Source organism: Dermacentor albipictus, chromosome 2 (genome assembly GCF_038994185.2).
Source record: "Dermacentor albipictus isolate Rhodes 1998 colony chromosome 2, USDA_Dalb.pri_finalv2, whole genome shotgun sequence".
NCBI lineage: Eukaryota > Metazoa > Arthropoda > Arachnida > Ixodida > Ixodidae > Dermacentor > Dermacentor albipictus.
The window spans coordinates 132,222,072-132,239,759 of record NC_091822.1 but is presented as its reverse complement, the minus strand read 5'-3'; the positions used below and the strand labels follow the sequence as shown (position 1 = coordinate 132,239,759).

At 46.8% G+C, this 17,688-nt stretch overlaps 1 protein-coding gene across 1 annotated transcript in view; it reads right to left on the bottom strand.

Annotated features, from left to right (window-relative positions):
• Positions 1–17,688, bottom strand: part of LOC135917832 (E3 ubiquitin-protein ligase MIB1-like) — a 72,810-nt gene that overhangs the window by 3,663 nt on the left and 51,459 nt on the right. Inside the window, exons 11-16 of the mRNA XM_065451437.2 lie at positions 15,555–15,717; positions 11,250–11,404; positions 9,193–9,319; positions 7,041–7,262; positions 1,897–2,078; positions 31–239 (exon numbers count right to left, since the gene is read on the bottom strand). Of these exons, the coding sequence (XP_065307509.1) occupies positions 31–239; positions 1,897–2,078; positions 7,041–7,262; positions 9,193–9,319; positions 11,250–11,404; positions 15,555–15,717 (1,058 nt within the window). The remainder of the gene's footprint in view (positions 1–30; positions 240–1,896; positions 2,079–7,040; positions 7,263–9,192; positions 9,320–11,249; positions 11,405–15,554; positions 15,718–17,688) is intronic.

The following is a 17,688-nucleotide window of genomic DNA, read 5'->3' as shown; positions in this document are numbered from 1 at the left end:
AACCAGTTAATGAAGCCGAGAGCTGCTCACCATCCGAAACTTTCCCTGTAACGCGTACACCGCAGGTCAGACAACATTTCATGCGCTGGCAGCATTCCGCACAATACAGGCGATGGCCGCAAGGTTCGAACCACACATTGGCGGGAGTGTCAAGGCATATTTTGCACTTTCCATCTGCCGACTCGGCGCTTGCAGTCGCTCCGCCGTTTGTTCGCTGTGGGCCCGATGACTCCTGCGTGCTGAAAAGGTAGGGAAGTGCAAGAAGGTTAGGTGAAGGGTGCTTCAACACAGCATCTGACAGTAAAGCGGCCCGCGTTTTCTTATGCCAACTGGAAAGCTAATGCCTTGCGCTAAGAACATGCCTTGCTCTCGCGCCAGCTTCGCAACAAGATAGCACGTTTTGCTGCACATTTTTTTAGCAAAACATTTGGCACCGTCGCTTCATCGGTCCGATCGGACACTTAGATGCATTCAGGAAGTGAAAACCCTCTGCGTCTCTTCAGTAGCGCACTTCTCCGATGCAAAATTTGGCATATACGAGGGCGATTCTTCGTTCTTATTGTGAGCAAACCATGCAAGGAAATGTGCCCTTATAGGAGTTAAAAAGGTAGGAAGATCGTCCACAAAGGTGCCCCACATTGCGGGTGATGAACGGGGGAAAAAAGCGAGGAAGACAAGGAGCCAGCGAACGCTACATGTACGCGGGAGCTGCCAAGTGTTTCATTGATGCAAAAACTGCGCATCTTGCTGCATGGTCTGAGCGCGAACAGAGCAGTGGTAGGCGCTTTTTTTTGTTGAGTTAGAATAAGAACGCATATCATTGTAATTATATACCTGATACCACACTGCATGTACACTCGCTTTACAACTTGAGTCCCGGTCCAGGCATGGAATCCATGATTGATGCATTTCTGGGGGCGGTCACTACACCATTTGAACTATGCCAGCCAAATTGCAGATGACCGCGTGAGGTCGAATAAATCAGCAACTCATCTTCGCAATGGCGCTTAGAACGAGGTAGAAAGTGAAGGGAGACAGCGTCTTTTAGTATTTATCGCCAACTGGAAATGGAAGTTCACACAAGGAGCAAACACGATCTGGAAAAAAAATCGGCAAGACCAAGGAAGCTTCAGGACAAGGAAAAATTGGTGTGCACGCCGTCCGTCGTTTACATCCCAGCCATCCATCCAAATCATCATGCACCAGGCTTTACAGACTATGCGAAGTTTTGAAAGATTGCTTGTGGCACATATAGAACAAGTCTAGCGATCAAACTAGATTGCTATATGTGGCGGACCTACACCCAAAATGAAACAAAAACACCTTATTGACATGATGAAATAAATTTTACTAATTCAGTTAACACGGTAAGTCATGGCACGTATTGAAATTTAAGAACGGCGGGCAGTGGTTTTATAATGCACATTCACTTGGAACCAATTTTGAGGAAAGCACCGGCTTGGCGATATGCGCCGTCAAATTCACGGTAAAAACGCATCGTTGTTCCCCTTACTTTTCTCACTAGACGCCATTACGTGCATTGTAGCCCAAGAATAACGGGAACGCCAATCTATCTTGTAGCCCACTTTGTGACAGGATGTGGCACCAACTAGCCCAATATCAAACCTTGCGGTGACACTGCCGCGACTTATCCCAATGGAATTTTTGTACCTCTCGAGCAAGGTGAAAGGGAACAAAGTTGCTTTCAAATTTCTGTAGTGGCTCATCAGACATTTCCCGCCCAAGAGTGCTCAGTGTCACTAAACGTTAGAGGGAGGGGTACCTGCTGCTGCATGTTGCAATGTAACATCTGAATTTACACATCAGGAGTGATTATTTCTAGAAAAGGAATTCCTTGTTGCCGCTCGTATTGCTCCCAACTATACCCGGAGGTACCTTTCTTGAGTCTTCCAAATTAAAAGCAGCTCGACGCATTTGATGCCTCCAGCCATATCCAGGGGCGTCCGTCCGGCTTTGTTCTTCCGGTGGAGATCCCCGCCCCTGTTTGCCAGAAAGCAGGCCAACGCCAGGTCGCCGTCCACGCCCGGAGTGCGAGACTGGAGAAGTTCACTCGCGATCTGCCCAGAAATAAGAACAGAGACAATTGTGGCCCCATAGCTTGCTGATGTGTAAAAATGCCTCGCCGAGTCTTAAGAGTGCAACGAAGCTATATATTTCCGCCATATGATCGCGGGGCCAACAACAACCACTTCACCGCCGTTTCTGTGCAAGGCTCCAGAGTGGGTTAAATGATCACAGGAATTCTAGCGCATTTTTTGCGCACCGGTTGGCTTCAACTCCGCAAATACAGTGTACCCAGTGAAATAGTTTATTTCACATCCTAATTAATGTACTCGTAGGCAAATATTTTGTCTAATGTAGTGGCTACCACGGATACATTGACGTGCGCCTCAACGAATTAAGTGTCACGGAAAGATCGTCGCTTAAACCTTAAACATCCTGCTTCTTTCGCCTTACTTTACTTGATGAGCAGCCGCATCGAAATGCTTCAGGAGAGGTTTTGCTTCCTAGACAAAGAAAAAAAAGGAAAAGGAAAACCGGAGCACTGCCTCCTGACGAAGAAATAACAATGCGATGAATACCCATTAGTTAGTATATAGTGATAAACGGGTTACAGTGACGCCGAATATAAATTTTGCTATTGAGAGGGGGTTCAGTACGAACAGTGCAAGCTTATTACAGATATTCCGAAGTGAAATGACTAGACTTACTCCTATGCAAGGAAACGATGGTAAAACCGAAACAAGATGCAACATATTGCAAGACTGAAGCTCGATGCCACGACCAGATTGAAGAATGCGCAAGAACAAATAGCAAAGACAAATATTCAATGACATGGTAGTACTTCCTGAACACGAAAGCGTCACCCCTGAAACGATAGCGCGAATGGCGACGTAAATAACGTAATTGAAGGCATCCATCACGTGATTTCATCACTTTCGACTTTAGAGCCGCGGCGTCAAAAGCATGAAATAACTATATATAGCTATTATAGCCACATCAATGCCTCAAGAGCGTTTTTATAGGATGCAGGCCATCCGAGCAACTGAATATACAAAAGAACATTCGACGATACGTCCGGTTAGCCACAATGCGGGAATTGACAATGATTCGAATTTTGTCAAACAGTCACGGTGCTTTCCAGGCAAAACAACGCATGACCACTGTTGTAGTGATGACCACGAAGGCTCACGAACGAACCGATGCAGCCAAATCAATTTCAGCAAGTACAGGTGCGGACGACAGGAGCTGTACCGTCGCAGCGCAATCAACGTAGAAGAACGCCTGCAGACCACCCTGTCTTTACCTCTGAGAACTGACTGCTTTACTTTGAAAAAAGTCTACGTGGTATGAATAACCAACATTGAACCACTAGGACTGCAACCGACGCAGATATTCACTAAGCAAAGGAATAGAATGCATAAGAGGCCGTACATTATGCGCACAAAATGGACGCAGTGCAAAGACAAAAAATCGTGTTGGTTTCGCAGAGTACTTTGCCGACAGTGCACATCGCATGACGGTGTTCACAGTTTTCATAAAGACCAAGCAACGACAACAGCATTACCAAGCGTCAGGTTTCTGATGTTCAAGGTTGAGCAACGTCGTCTAACTCCTCTACGCGTGCACGCTAGAATCGGCTCTACGAAACAAAGTAGTAGCGCGTATTTTGCAAGACGATAAGAGCACGGTGCAAACCGCGGTGGATTTTGATCACAAGACGACTTCACACGAAACAATGAACCCCTGCGCGAAGTTTCTTTCCCATTCACGACACAGGCCTATGCTGTACTTTGTCGCTCTAGTACGGTTTCACGGGACTCTTACGAAGGATGCTGAGATACAACCCCCCCCCCCTCCTCTTCTTATTTTGTCAGGGCGGCGGGTGTGCTGAAACTTCTTTCTTGCTTACCCACTATCATCATCATCACATCACAATTTTGTTCCTTAAAGATCGCCATGTTGTGCACCGACCGCTCTGCTCCTGTGTGGTCCTTCTCGGGTTTGTCCAAAATCGCTCACCTTTCTCGACTCAAGCCATTTAATCAGATCCCTGACACTGCACCATGATTCGCCCCGCGTCAGTGATTTTGCCCCGCGAGTTTGTCCCACCAGACTGAAGGAGGCCAAAGCATCTTGTCACACAATGCTGACAAGCCTAATTTAATATTTTTCCCATGGCCATTACCGGCTGACCAGTGCTACAGTTGTGTAGGAAAATGCGCCTTCGTGCAGAGCAGCGTTATCGAATGGTGTCGGCCGGTCATGCGGTGAAACAATTATGCCTAGTCAGACTGCGTGTACGAAGCGAATAGGGGTGCACATTATGGAACGTATGTGAGCACCAGCAATTACGCTGGAATGCATGATGAGACACGCGTCATTAGCAGAAACGCTTGACCCGCAGATGAGATTTCCATGACCGACGATCGTGATCGCCGCTACCATTGTGGTTTCAGTGTTGCTTCATTTCTCTGGGCACAAGTTCTCCCGATAGATATTTAACTTCTTAATTCACGCCTTTGGCGGTGTCTTACTCTTCTGTCGCGATAGTGTAAGAATACATCAGCTAGACGATGAGAAGGTGCACGTTCTTCGACGCCTTGGCGTCTATTGCTAAGCCTGTATCTCTTATTTTCTTTTGTAGAAATATGCAAACACACAATTTTCTGCAACGATACTATCTCAGTGAATAATCGGAAAAAACGCAATTAAACATCGAAATGTGCATCATTAATCAAAATAGCATTTGTTATTGGCGATATTCGTATAAATTGACAAATGAGAGAACGCAGGCTAGGGGGTTAAAGAGGTAATGACAGCTGCGTTGCGTTTTATAATTACCTAGTTGGTTAACAACTGTGTAAAAATATTCCGGCAGAGCCAAGGCCACGATGACTGTCAACGTTAATGTTACTAGCATTCAAGCAACGCAGTGACACCATACTGCTATGGACACCTTCATTTAGAATCTGCAGCGGTCATCCTGAGATTTTTATTCTTTCGTCTCTATGCGGAGTGCATCGATTGGCCTACTTTGCTACGAAACTCGATCGCCCACAAATCGGACAGGACGGCACGATGACCACTGGATGTAGACGACGGAGCGGAGTTGATAGGACGACGAAGGCGGTGTGACCACGATGGCTAGACGACAATGGGGTGGCGATTCCTCGAAGATGATGGAATAACGAGAACGACTCACCACAACGATATGACAATAGACAGTTTTAGTTACACGTACGTAGAGGCTTCACGCACGCAAACGTGAAAAGCCTACGTACCTTACGTGCCATCTGAAACGCTTTTAGCTACACGTTAAGAGGGACCCCGTAGCTCCATCTATCGGGAAATGTGAACACGGCGGTAGCCAATTCAATCTGGTCGCCGTGTTTCGATGCGAGCCGTCTGCGCGGGCGTGGCCCGCTATCGCTTGTTCGTGATCTTGCGGAACTCCCGCGCGAAGCTGTCTACGTGCGCAAGAAACGCACGCAAAGAATTGAATCTCACGTACGTCCGTGAGACGCGCGCGCGCCCGCTACGTTCTACGCATGCGCACTGCTCGCACGTAGAAGCTCTACATACGCAAAGCCTCTACGTACGTGTAACTAAAGCTGTCTAATAGCGCGACGACGTCTGTGCGACAACATTGGCGTGACGAGAATCGAAAACTTCTCCAATGCGAAAATAACGTGAACAGTTACTACCGCATACTAGGACATAACATTGCACATATACCCTGTGTCTCTTGGTGTAGCATTTATTTGAAACATTTCACCAAAGCTTCGTTTACCTTCGAGTTCAATAGGCGCATTTTCTTTTTTCTGTAATTTCCTGTATGAGACATTCCGCTCGTATAGGGCTATATGCCGTGTGTTTCTGCCACGACAGTCTATGATTACTGAATTTAAGGCAAACGGACATTTTTTTGCGGACGAAACTTTATATGCGTCGGGAATTAAAATTTGAGTAATAGTCGTTGACACCACTACATACGAGATTTTGCTTATGCAGTTTTTAATTATTTACTCTGAGAGAGATGTTATTTCAGAATTGAAGCCAGCCAGTATATACATTACATAGATTTTCCTAGAAACTGAGGTGAACCGCAGTCTCGAGAAATAGGCAGTGAGAATGGGCCGTTGAATGGACCGCTGTTCCTGCTTGTAGCATTCCGTAATGCCTCTAGCTGCTTTTCTCAGCTCGTCAAACGTTACTGTAAAGCAATACAATTCCTACCTATTCATGAGGTGATTAATTAATTAATTAATAATTATTCGTTTATTTCAGTTGTCCTCTTTACTGTGAAAGCATTACACAGGGCAGTAGGTTATAACAAAAGAAGTGATAGACCGATATAGGTGACCTCGTACAAATACGGAAAGAGGTTCACCTAAATAGAGCACACAAAATAACGCAAGCGGTGTGTTTTAAAACAGAGTAGAATAGGTACACATAAAAATAGCGCTCAGTTTATTACGTCAAAGATAAATGGAAGTGTCGCACAGATGAAAAACAAATATGATTAGCACGTAAATACTATTGTGAAGCAGTTGACGTCAAACAAGAATAGTAGAATGAGACTGCCGAGATCACGAAAGGACATCATTGTTCAGTTGTATTCAGTGGAAACGTATTAGTACATACATATCCCACGAACTCTAGTGCAAGGTGCAGCGTTCTTATCACGTTATTTTTTTTCGGTACTACCTCCCTAAAATACGTAGCTAGAGCACCCCACCCCGTCAAATAAGTAATTAGAACATTGGTTAGTAAACTGTAAATTACAGGCTGCATCTGCAGTTAGCGAGCATACCATAATGTCACTGGCTTCTATGAAGCTTGGTGAGTAAATGTTATTTTGCCTCTAATTCCCTATCTAATTATTCAAAATAGTTCGTCGCACGTCCACGACACGCCTTGCGGCTTACTTAGGCTTGTTTCGAGATGAATACCCGCCTGTTGGCGTCGTTCCATTCGTCCATCGCGGACAACACGCATTAACAAGTGCCACCTACCATTCTCGTTGCCGGCGCTATGACGGAACTGAGAGACTGGACCTTGATCTCCGATCGTCTCATCAGGCTCACGTGCATGGGAGTGTCGCCGTCCGCGTCTGGTTCGTTGATGTTCGCGCCGGCATCGACTAGCAGTTCAACAATGTCGCAGTAGCCTTTGTACACGGCAAGCAGGAGTGCCGTTTGTTGTTCGTTGTTTTTTAGGTCAACAGTACAGTGGCCCTAAAAAAAAAAAGAATACGCGTAGAAATAGTAGCGCTTTCATGTGGGATTTCATAGCTTTCGCAAGAGCTTTCTGTGGCGATGAAAAAAAAAAAGCCTGCAGGTTTCAGTTTGACTGCTATACGCCGGATGTAATATATTTAGTAAACCTCATCAGATTCAGTACGCCATTTGAAACTGGTGAGGATGAGAGCGAACGATGTGGTACAAGTTTTGTGCTACTTCGAGAGTGCATGAGGAAGGAGTTTTGCAGACACATTGCTCATGCTCCATATGGCTTTGGTACGGTGCACACTGGGACACTCATTTCCAGTATAACAGCAGGGTTAAAAGGAGGGCGGTGTGTTTTTGTTGAAAGGCATGTTTCCGAGCAAAACAAGCTTAGGAACGAAGAGTTAAATGACACGCACGATACTTCGTACTATTCAACTTACAAGTTAAAGAACGTCCTATAAGTACATAATATAGCTGAAACAAAATAAACAAATCAGACGCAACTACACACGGGCAGCAGGTACTACTTGAATGTACTATGCCTCTCTGCCAGCCATGTTCATGGTATGCTTACACACTTATTGGCTTCTTAGCATATACCGAACGCCTCGAATACCTATCTCTCTCTTTCAGATCCATGTTGATGTTTTCGTAGCCTACGTGTAGCTGCAAGCTCCGCAGTGCACGCGCATCTTCGGCAACTATCAGTTAAGTGGCCGTCCCCATGACGATTGCACCTTTACATATGCCGAACGCTCCCGGAGCCGAATATTGAAACAGTGCCCTGTTTGTCTATGACTTTCCACAATATAGTTGTACCTTCCACATCAGGCCTATTACACAAGCGATGAACATCGTAGCACGCCTATTTGGACAGCACCGGGTTTCATTTGCCGTTATTTAATTTCGGCACATTTTAGCAAGCTTGACGATGCTGAAAACTTGATAGGCGTGCCGTACTTCTCTATTACCTTCTTCGGGCAGTGGGACAAGGAGTGCCGCAAGGGAACTGCCACCTTTTCATCACCGCGTCTTACGTCCTTCGCAAACGCTTCAGACACCAAGACTCATCCCCCCCCCCCCTATTTCCTCAGGTAGCTCATTCTCTCCAACTATTTCATAAATTTTTTTCCCTTGTCATCAGATTTAGATGTGATGACAAGTGCCATTCGATGTCTTGTGTAAGCATGGTGTTTCATTCCACACAACAGTATTTTAATTGAAGACAGGTAAAAACTATTAGAGAAACCATGGACAGTCTCATAAAATTTCTTAAGCATTGAGCATTCATAGGAAACAATGGAGGCCAAAGCTGACGTTGCCTGTAGCATGAACGCCAAATATATTTGCAAGATGAACGCAGCATGTTTGCCAACCGAGCTGGTTACACTGCGGCAACCTTTTTCCAAAGTATCGTAAGGTCTTTCTGCGAGTGTACCCAGTGTGCCAATAGCACATGTTACAGTCCACTTACTGTGCCGTCTTTTTCTGAATTGCCACCGAAACTTTGTCAGTGATCGCCGTAGGCTGCATCCACCTTGCATTAAGCCACTTCTACTGCTGACTATGCGTCATGGTTTTCTGAATTCTATGCGCAACTTCTCTTTAGGGACAATGGTCCCTCTTACCGTGCCACCAAGTTTCAACTCGAAACTTGCGCAATAAAGCCCATCTTAACAGCTGCTTAACATGTAGGTTTATGCTAGCACTCAGCTTGAATTGAACGACTCTTTCGTTCCTCCATTCCAGCATTGCCTGTACGTACGTCAGAGGTGTACATCACTTGGTTCAATGTTCCTAGATGTAGGCACAGTAGTGTCTCATGCAGTCCTGGAAAGCATGGGTTAGCCAAAACTGTTTGGCGATGAACTGTTTCATCATTTGTGTATTTTCTGGAATTAAAATAGTGCATAAGGTGTAGTGATCATAGTCATACCTTCGTCAGCAAGATTTTCGCGAGGCTACAGTAGTTGTTGACTGCCGCTAGATGCAGAGCACAGTAGCCGTCCTTTTTCTTCAAGTCCACAAGCTCTGGCTTCTTGGAAAGGATCCTTTCCGTTGCACTTTGAGAAGGGAAAGAACAGAAGCATCAACTAAAGCAAATATTCACCTAGTTTGATTAAGTATGTGGTGAGATTAATTAGCAAGGAGGACTCAATCAACTTCAACATTTCCCTTCCAACAGGTTGAAGACGAGCGCTATACAGAGCAACAACCTACCGACTAGTTTTAAGGCGAGTAAAAGACACGCGGACCGTATTTCAACCAGCACCTTCGCATATGACATTCACCAGGGGTGCGACCGGAGACCGTCGTTCGGTTATCGGTTACCGGAGCGCGCGATTGGCCTACTCCGCGCTGACATCGCCAGCCGCGGGGCGCGGCCACGTTTTTGGTGACGTCAAAATGACGACACGCTTCTTCAATCATCCTGCAACCGAACACGTAGTCTGCTAGGTGCCGAACGGGACGAGAAGTTTGCAAGTTTGGAGCGATCATAGGCTCGTTACGAGACCGGCTTCGCATGGCGCGTCTGGTGGATTGGATTGGATCCAAGCGGCGGCCTCCGCCGCGGAATGGCACGTTCGGATACAATCCATAGTTTAATTTGAAGAGCTGGCGGTTGCGATGAGAACTTCGTTTCTTGCATTGGCGTTGCTTGAGGAGAAACGAGAGCAGTGGAGGTGCGAAACTCGTTCGAAGAAATGGCAGAAAGCGAATTCTGGCGTCACTTTCGTTTCTCGAAACAAACAGTGCGTTGGTTGTGCGGCGAACTCAACCACATCATTTGGTGCCAGCGAGCCACTGGAATGTTGTTGTGGCCTAAAGAAAAGTGCGTCCCTGCTCCCGTCGTTTCTCTTTTCCTTTTTTCCTCATTGTGCGTGTCATCACCTTGGGACGACACAAAGAAACTAAGTTATAAATCGGAGTAGTCACACGCGTTACTATTTGAAATCACGTTTAACCTTGAGAAGAAAATATATATTTTTTATACGAAGATTTCATTCATTGGAAGACGAAAAAAACATTTCGTTTTGTAGTATATTATCTGCAAGCAGACGCCAAACGAGGGAAGTAAACTTCTGGGGAGTTCACCGCTTGCAGATTGGCTTCTCTCTCCGCCCCGTTCTCACAAATTTTGCATACTGCCACTTTGTGACGTTTAAGCAACCGAAAAGTACGCGTATCGAACAAAGATCTCCGATCGCGCCTCAAAATTCTTCATGAGCGTCGATCGAACGGGAGAAGCGGCCCTAGATAGCGATGGTCCAGTGATCAGCAGCATGATGTCATGTAGCTGCGGAGCCATTATAGCAAGAGTTCAGAAGAGCAGTGATCGAATCGCTAGAAGCATTAAGTTGTGGACAAGGGCTCGAAACAGGAAAACAAGTTACGTAATAAAGTACGCAATTTGCTTGTCTAAACGAAGCATAATGTTATACATGGGTGGAAGGGAGCATTTCTTGTACAGAGCAGCTGAGAGTGGAGTAGTGGAGACGAAATTGTATTGAATCACAAACTCTTCCAATGGTTTAGGGCATATCATGAAGCCATCACGAAGAAGACATTCCCTGGGCAGGCTAATAATAGGTGGGCGTTTCTCCATGGTGCCTCGCTGTGGAGAAAAACCACTGCCATCTGATTCACATCCCACGCACGACCACTGACCAACCCCGAGAGGACTACCTAGGTGGCACGAACATGCAGCGTGCTGGGACCGTGGGAGATGCGTCAGCGCTTTCAGTTACAGATGTCCTTCCTGTCGACTGCAACACACACAACTGCAAAACGTGGTCAGCGTGCAACCCACGTGAACATCCACAGCATGCCGGATTGAGAAAGCACTGTGACGCGAAAGGCTACGTCAGTTTCATTAGCAAACAAGGCTACAACAGCATTGTTCGCTGCTTAGCATCTTTACTTTGAGAGGATGTAGGCTTGAAGCACATATATACGTTATGCACACGTGCACAGCGTGCCAAGAAAGCTTACTGCGTGTTTCCTTTTAAGGCGGCTTGATGGAATGAGTTGAAGCTGCGCTTGTTCGTGATGGTAAAGTTCACGGTAGGGAAGTCCACGAGCAGATCAACGATCTCCTGGTTCTGCTTTCCTATAGCGTCATGTAGTGGCGTGTCCCCATATTCATCCTACAAGAAATACCGTTACCTAATGTAGCAGCAAAATCTTCAGAAAAAAATATGACCTGTGTGTCAACGACACCCAACACTGAAATATCGTTAACAATAAGTGTGGCTTATCTAAGCCAATATTGCCGAGCCGAAAGCAGAACAACTAAAAAAATATGGACGCCGTTTCTTTGATTTTGCATTGCATCATTGCCGAAACATAGCTGTAATTAAAGATGACCTCCGTACCACAATATACGAGGGCGAATCAGAAAGTCTTCGCCCCTATTTTTTTTACCAAATGACGGCAACATATCCAAGTAAACATATCCAATCCCAGTGGTGGAGCTTTGTTGGACCGGCACGTCCTTATCTGCCAGTAGCACCGCGGCTGGGCGCTGCTGTCAATACCGAAGATGGCAGTGGTGCTTCACACGTCCATGGCTTACGAGCAATGAAATGTGATTCGTTTTCTATAGAGCAAGGGAAGAACGCCTATCTAAATCCATAGGAAAATGCAGCCCAGGTATGGGGAAAGGTGATTTGCACGTTTTCGATCCGCGAAACAAGTTCCTGGCAGGACAGCGATTCACGTCCAACGATGAAGCCATGACAGCAGTATGACGGTGGTCCTGCGGTCAGCTGGACGAATTCTACCATAGGGGCATCTCAAATTTAGTGCTGCGATGGGACGAATTGGAAAAGGATGGGACTATGTGGAAAAGTAGTGTAAGGTGCGTAGAATAGTATGTTCGTTTGTAATTACCTGCATGTGCTTTATTTTGGCTAATAATAAATGGGGGCAAATACTTGAAGTGGCAGATTCCAGATGCGGTTTTCTTGATAGGCATATTTTTTTGCCTTGTTTGAAGCGTCGGCTTTTGTAAGAAATGTTATCTTGAACTTGTGGTAGTGGAGTCCATTTCTGGCAGCTTCATCCGCTCTTTCATTTCCCGAAATGCCTGCATGGCCAGGTATCCACTGGAACTTTATGCAGTGCCCAGCAATCTTAGCCCTGTGTTGAAGATAAGCAATGTCAAATGTTGCTGGTTGATTATTGCAACGCTTGTGCTTGTTCCACATACTTTGCAGGGCTGCTTTTGAATCTGTGAAAATCACATATGTCTTTGGCGGCTGCTGTCGAAGTACATACACAAGGGCCTCCTTAATGCCATACAGCTCCACTGAAGTAGATGATGTCGCTCGCTCAAGACGAAACGAGATTCGTTGTCCTGTAGAGGGAACAAAAAGTCCGCACGATGAACGATGTGGAGTTGTAGAGCCGTCTGTGAAAATGTGCGTTGCGGCTGCGTCTTTGTGCATACATTACAAAGCTATCTGATAAGTCGCTGCTTGAGGCATTTTATTTTTTGCACTGATTCCAGGTATATATGGCACGATTTCCAGGGGGACAGTGTCCATGGTGAAATGTTTCGTGGCATAATTTGTGACGCCTGAGCAGGAATCGAAATAGATATGCTTCCGACGGCCTACCCGAAGCTAGATGTAGCACAGGTTCTGTAAATATCCTTTAAAAAGCGAGTCTGCGTATGAATTACGTGGCGGAAATGAATCCGAAGTGTCTCCTGCGAAGATAACACTTCGAGAGGCAGGCATTCAGCTTCTGCTACAGCTCCTGAGCGTGACGACCCCTTCGGGAGGCCAAGAAATACGCGAAGGCAATTGTTTCGTGCTGCCTCAAGTTTTCTCTTGCGTGTGGGAGACATTTTGTGCAGGATCGGGAGGTAATATCGTAGTGTTCCGTCGACGTAGGCCTTGGAGGAGCACCATTGATCGACAGTTGCTGCCCCACTGTGACCCGGCTAAAAACCGGAATACGTGCGACGCTGAGGAAATCTCACTCAGTTTTTTCACTTGGGGCGACCATGTGAGGTTCCTATCGATCGTCACTCCAAGAAACCTTTGCGTCTTGACGTATGGAAGGGCACGACCACCCAACACTAGTGGGTATTTTTCTATACACCTGCGCGGGAAAGCCATGGCAACGCTTTTGTCGGGGGGGAATTTCAGACCCCTTGGATTTAGGTAGGCCGATATATTTGCTAGCGCTCGCTGGAGACGTTGTTGGGTGGTACTGCGGGAACGCGCCACACTCCAAATGCAGATGTCGTCCGCATACAGTGTGATTTTGACGCCGCGGGGCAGGTTTCTTCTCAGATGTATGAGGACTAAATTAAATAATACCGGGCTTAACACAGCTTCTTGTGGCACTCCCTTCTCGACCGCATCAAGCGCCGTGGGGCCATCCGGGGTATACATGAAAAGTTGGCGTCCTTAAAGATAGTCTTCAATCCATGCGTAAAGCCAACCACCAATACCAAGGGTTTCCAAAGTGTCAAGTATTGCTTTATGATAGACCGAATCATATGCTGCCTTAATGTGTCAAAATAATGGAGTAGGTATGTTTCCAGAGACCAATTCCTCTTCAATTGATGAGACCAAGGCAATGACATTATCAATTGTGGACCTATTTTACCGGAAGCCATTCATTTCCTCCGGGTAAACTTTTGTAGTTTCCAGAAACCAATTTAGTCGTTTGCAGATCATTTTTTCGAATAGCTTCCCTACGCAGCTAAGCAGAGATATGGGTCTGAAGGAGGCCTAATTTGTTGGCTGCTTCCCTGGCTTCCAATACAGGAATAACTTTCGCAAGCTTCCATTCCGTAGGAACCTCCCCAGTTATCCATGAGGCGTTGTAGTACTCTAGAAGGCGTAGGCGAGATGTGTGGCATAGATTTGCGAGCGCTTCATAGCTCACACGGTCATGGTCAGGTGATGATCGCTTGTTTACGTCACCGATTGCTGATGTCCACTCATCGATGGTGAGTGGTTATACGATATCAGGAATAGTAGCTCGAGTTGGACTAGGTTGATGACTTGCAATTTGCCGAAGAGATTGTGCCCCGTTGGAAAGGAGCCTGCAGTACTGCTCTGCCACCTCTTTGAGGGATGCGCGCTCATGTAATGAGAGTGCGATAAAAGGATAAAGCTGTTGCGGCTCTTTGCGAATGCCTCTGACGGCTCGCCAGATTTTGCTCAGCGGTTGTCGTATGTCCAGTGTCCCACAAAAGTCCCTTCACCTTTTTCGGTCCAGTTTGGTGAGGTAACGTCGTATATGTCTTTGTGCCCATCGACAAGTTCTGAGGTCTTCGATATTCTTAGTACGTAGAGCCTTCCTTTCGGCACGCCTTCGAATGGCACATAACTTTTCAAATTCCTCGTCGCTAGTTGGTATATTACAATGCTTAGTGGGGGAGCGGGTACTTTGTTTGAGGCAATGAGCTATTGTCGGTATTAATTCTGCATTCGTAGTTGAGGCTGTGATCCCTTTGTCTACGGCTGCTGTACAAGCTTCCCAGTCTACCGACTTCAGTTTCACTTTTCTGGGCGACGTCCGAGAATGAAGGGCAGAGATTAGGATCGGGTAGTGATCACTACCTCGAGTCTCGAAATCTGTACACCATTCGAACATAGGGGCCACGTGACTTGATACGAATGTGACGTCAATGCAGCTAACAGTCTTCGGATTTTTCAGGTATGTTATGCTGCCATCGTTCAAGGGCTTTATATTGTATTTTGCAACAAGCTTCGCCAGCTTAGCACCCCGAGCACATGTATGTGAACTGCCCCAGATCTCGTTATGTGCGTTGAAATCACCGCAAATAATATGTGGAGGCTGAGTGTTTGTCAACAAGTTTTCCAATCTTGTCAAGTCGAAAGGTGATCCTGGCTCCAAGTAGACGCCGTCTTTCTTCCATACACATCGCCACAGTACAGTTAGTCAGAAATGCCAAGAACGACGCGGCCGTGTGAATACGATGAGGGAGTGCCTAGTTTGGAGCATGCGTTCACCATATTGTGTGTTGGGACATTCCTGTACGCAATCATTACTAATACATAACACGTCTTCCTTCATCATCACAGTATTACCATTAGTTAGGGCACAGTAGTGCTTACCTATAAAAATGTGGGAATGTACACTTTTCGAACATTACCATGTTTAGGGAGTAGAATTGGCTCTTATGACATTGCCTATAAGGAGCAAACAACATAAACCATCAAACACAAAGTAGATAAGAACTCTTGGTGGTAGAAAGAGCGCCCCGAAATCTGTAATTGATTTAAACTCGGGCATTAAACATGTTCTTACCTGAGTGTTTACGTCCAGCTGACCAATGTACTTGGTCAAGACCCGCACACATGCTACATGCTCCTTGTTGACTGCGACATGAATAGCCGTGTACATTTTCTTGTTCCTAGCATTGACATCGGCGCCGAAGTTCACTAGTAACTCCAGTATTTCTGGCTTGTCACTACAACAAAAAGTATAGAAAATGGTATGAAAATCAATGTTGAATATTGTCACGTGGTAGTGACGGTTTAGGACACAGCAAGAAAACTGAATGGCAAAACTAACGTTATTGGGCGAGCCTGTGCCAAGGAAAACAGGTTACACTCAATGCTCAATGAAAACGGGGAACACAGTCGGCGATCGTCGAACATCTGATCAGCGGGTCAGGCGCATCGGCTTTTATACATCAGTCGTCGAACGTTCCAGAGTTATCGCTGGGACCCGCGTGCGTTCCACAAAGTTCTACATTATTCGCGTCGCGCAAACATGAAATCAAATTACACAAGATTCGGTCACAGACAGCGGATAGAATCATCGACAACATTCCAGAAACTTCCGATGCACGCAGGCACTTCCTGCGCTGTGCGATAACATTTGTTACACGGTGAAACGTGTCGCCCGATAAAGACAAACAAGCACACGTGTCAAAACCCCCTCTTAAGAAGCATCGACGCGATGCTGCAAACGAAAATAATAAAGTAAAACACGAGTAGCAAAGAGAACAACAAAATAAGGAAGTTCGTCAGCGTCCATAAAATAGTTTAGGACGCACCATGTGGACCACTTCAGACCATGCGCGGCGCCGCTGTGAAGGCGAAATGCCGTCTGGAACGACTAGTCCAGTGCGCCAATACGTCGAATGACCTTGTAGGTTCCGAAATAGCGTCGCAATAATTTCTCACTCAGTCCTCGTCGGCGTATCGGGGTCCAAACCCAAACACGGTCGCCGGGCTGGTACTCGACGAAGCGTCCTCGGAGGTTGTAGTGTCGGCTGTCGGTACGCTGCTGGTTCTTGATCCGTAGGCGGGCGAGCTGTCGGGCTTCTTCGGTGCGCTGGAGGTAGGTAGCGACGTCAAGATTCTCTTCGTCAGTGACGTACGGCCGCAAGGCGTCGAGCGTCGTCGTCGGTTTCCTGCCCTAAACCAGCTTAAACGGCGTGATCTCTGTTGTTTCTTGCACCACCGGGTTGTAAGCGAATGTTACGTACGGCAGGACGGCATCCCAGGTCTTGTGTTCGACATCGACGTACATTGCTAGCTTGTCGGTGAGGGTCTTGTTCAGGTGCTCCGTGAGACCATTCATCTGCGGGTGGTGGGCAGTTGTCCTCCTGTGACTTGTCTGGCTGTATTGCAGAATGGCTTGGGTTAGCTCTCCTTTAAAGGCCGTTTCTCTGTCGGTGATGATGACTTCTGGGTCACCATGTCGCAGCAGGATGTTCTCGACGAAAAATTTTGCCACTTCGGCTGCGCTAGCCTTTCGGTAGAGCTTTAGTTTCAGCGAAGCGGGTGAGATAGTCCGTCGCCACGACGATCCACTTATTTCCGGATGTTGACGTCGGAAACGGTTCCAACAAATTCATTCTGATGTGCTGAAATGGTCGGCAAGGAGGTTCGATCGGCTGTGGCAATCCTGCGGGCCTTGTCGGTGGTGTCTTGCGTCGCTGACAGTCTCGGCATGTTTTGACGTAACGGGCAGCAGCGGTCAGACGTGGCCAGTAATACCTTTCCTGTATCCTCGACAGTGTCCGGGATAGTCTGAGGTACCCAGCGGTTGGATCGTCATGTACGGCGTGTAGTAGTTCTGGACGCAGGCTGACGGAACAACAAGAAGGCATCTGGCGCGGACTAGCGAGAAGTTCTTCACGAGCAAGTTGTTTTGTAGCGTGAACGAAGACAATACGCGCTTAAATGCCCTAGGGACAACGTCAGTGTTCCCTTTCAAATACTCGGCGAGGCATTTTAGCTCCGGGTCTGCTCTTTGCTGTTTAGTGAAGGCTTCCGCGCCTATTATTCCGAGGGAGGCGTCGTCGTCCTCGTCGTCTTGCGGCGGGGGATCGATGGGGGCACGTGATAGACAGTCGGCGTCAGAGTGCTTTCGTCCGGACTTCTAGATTACCGTGACGTCATATTCTTGCAGTCTGAGGCTCCACCGC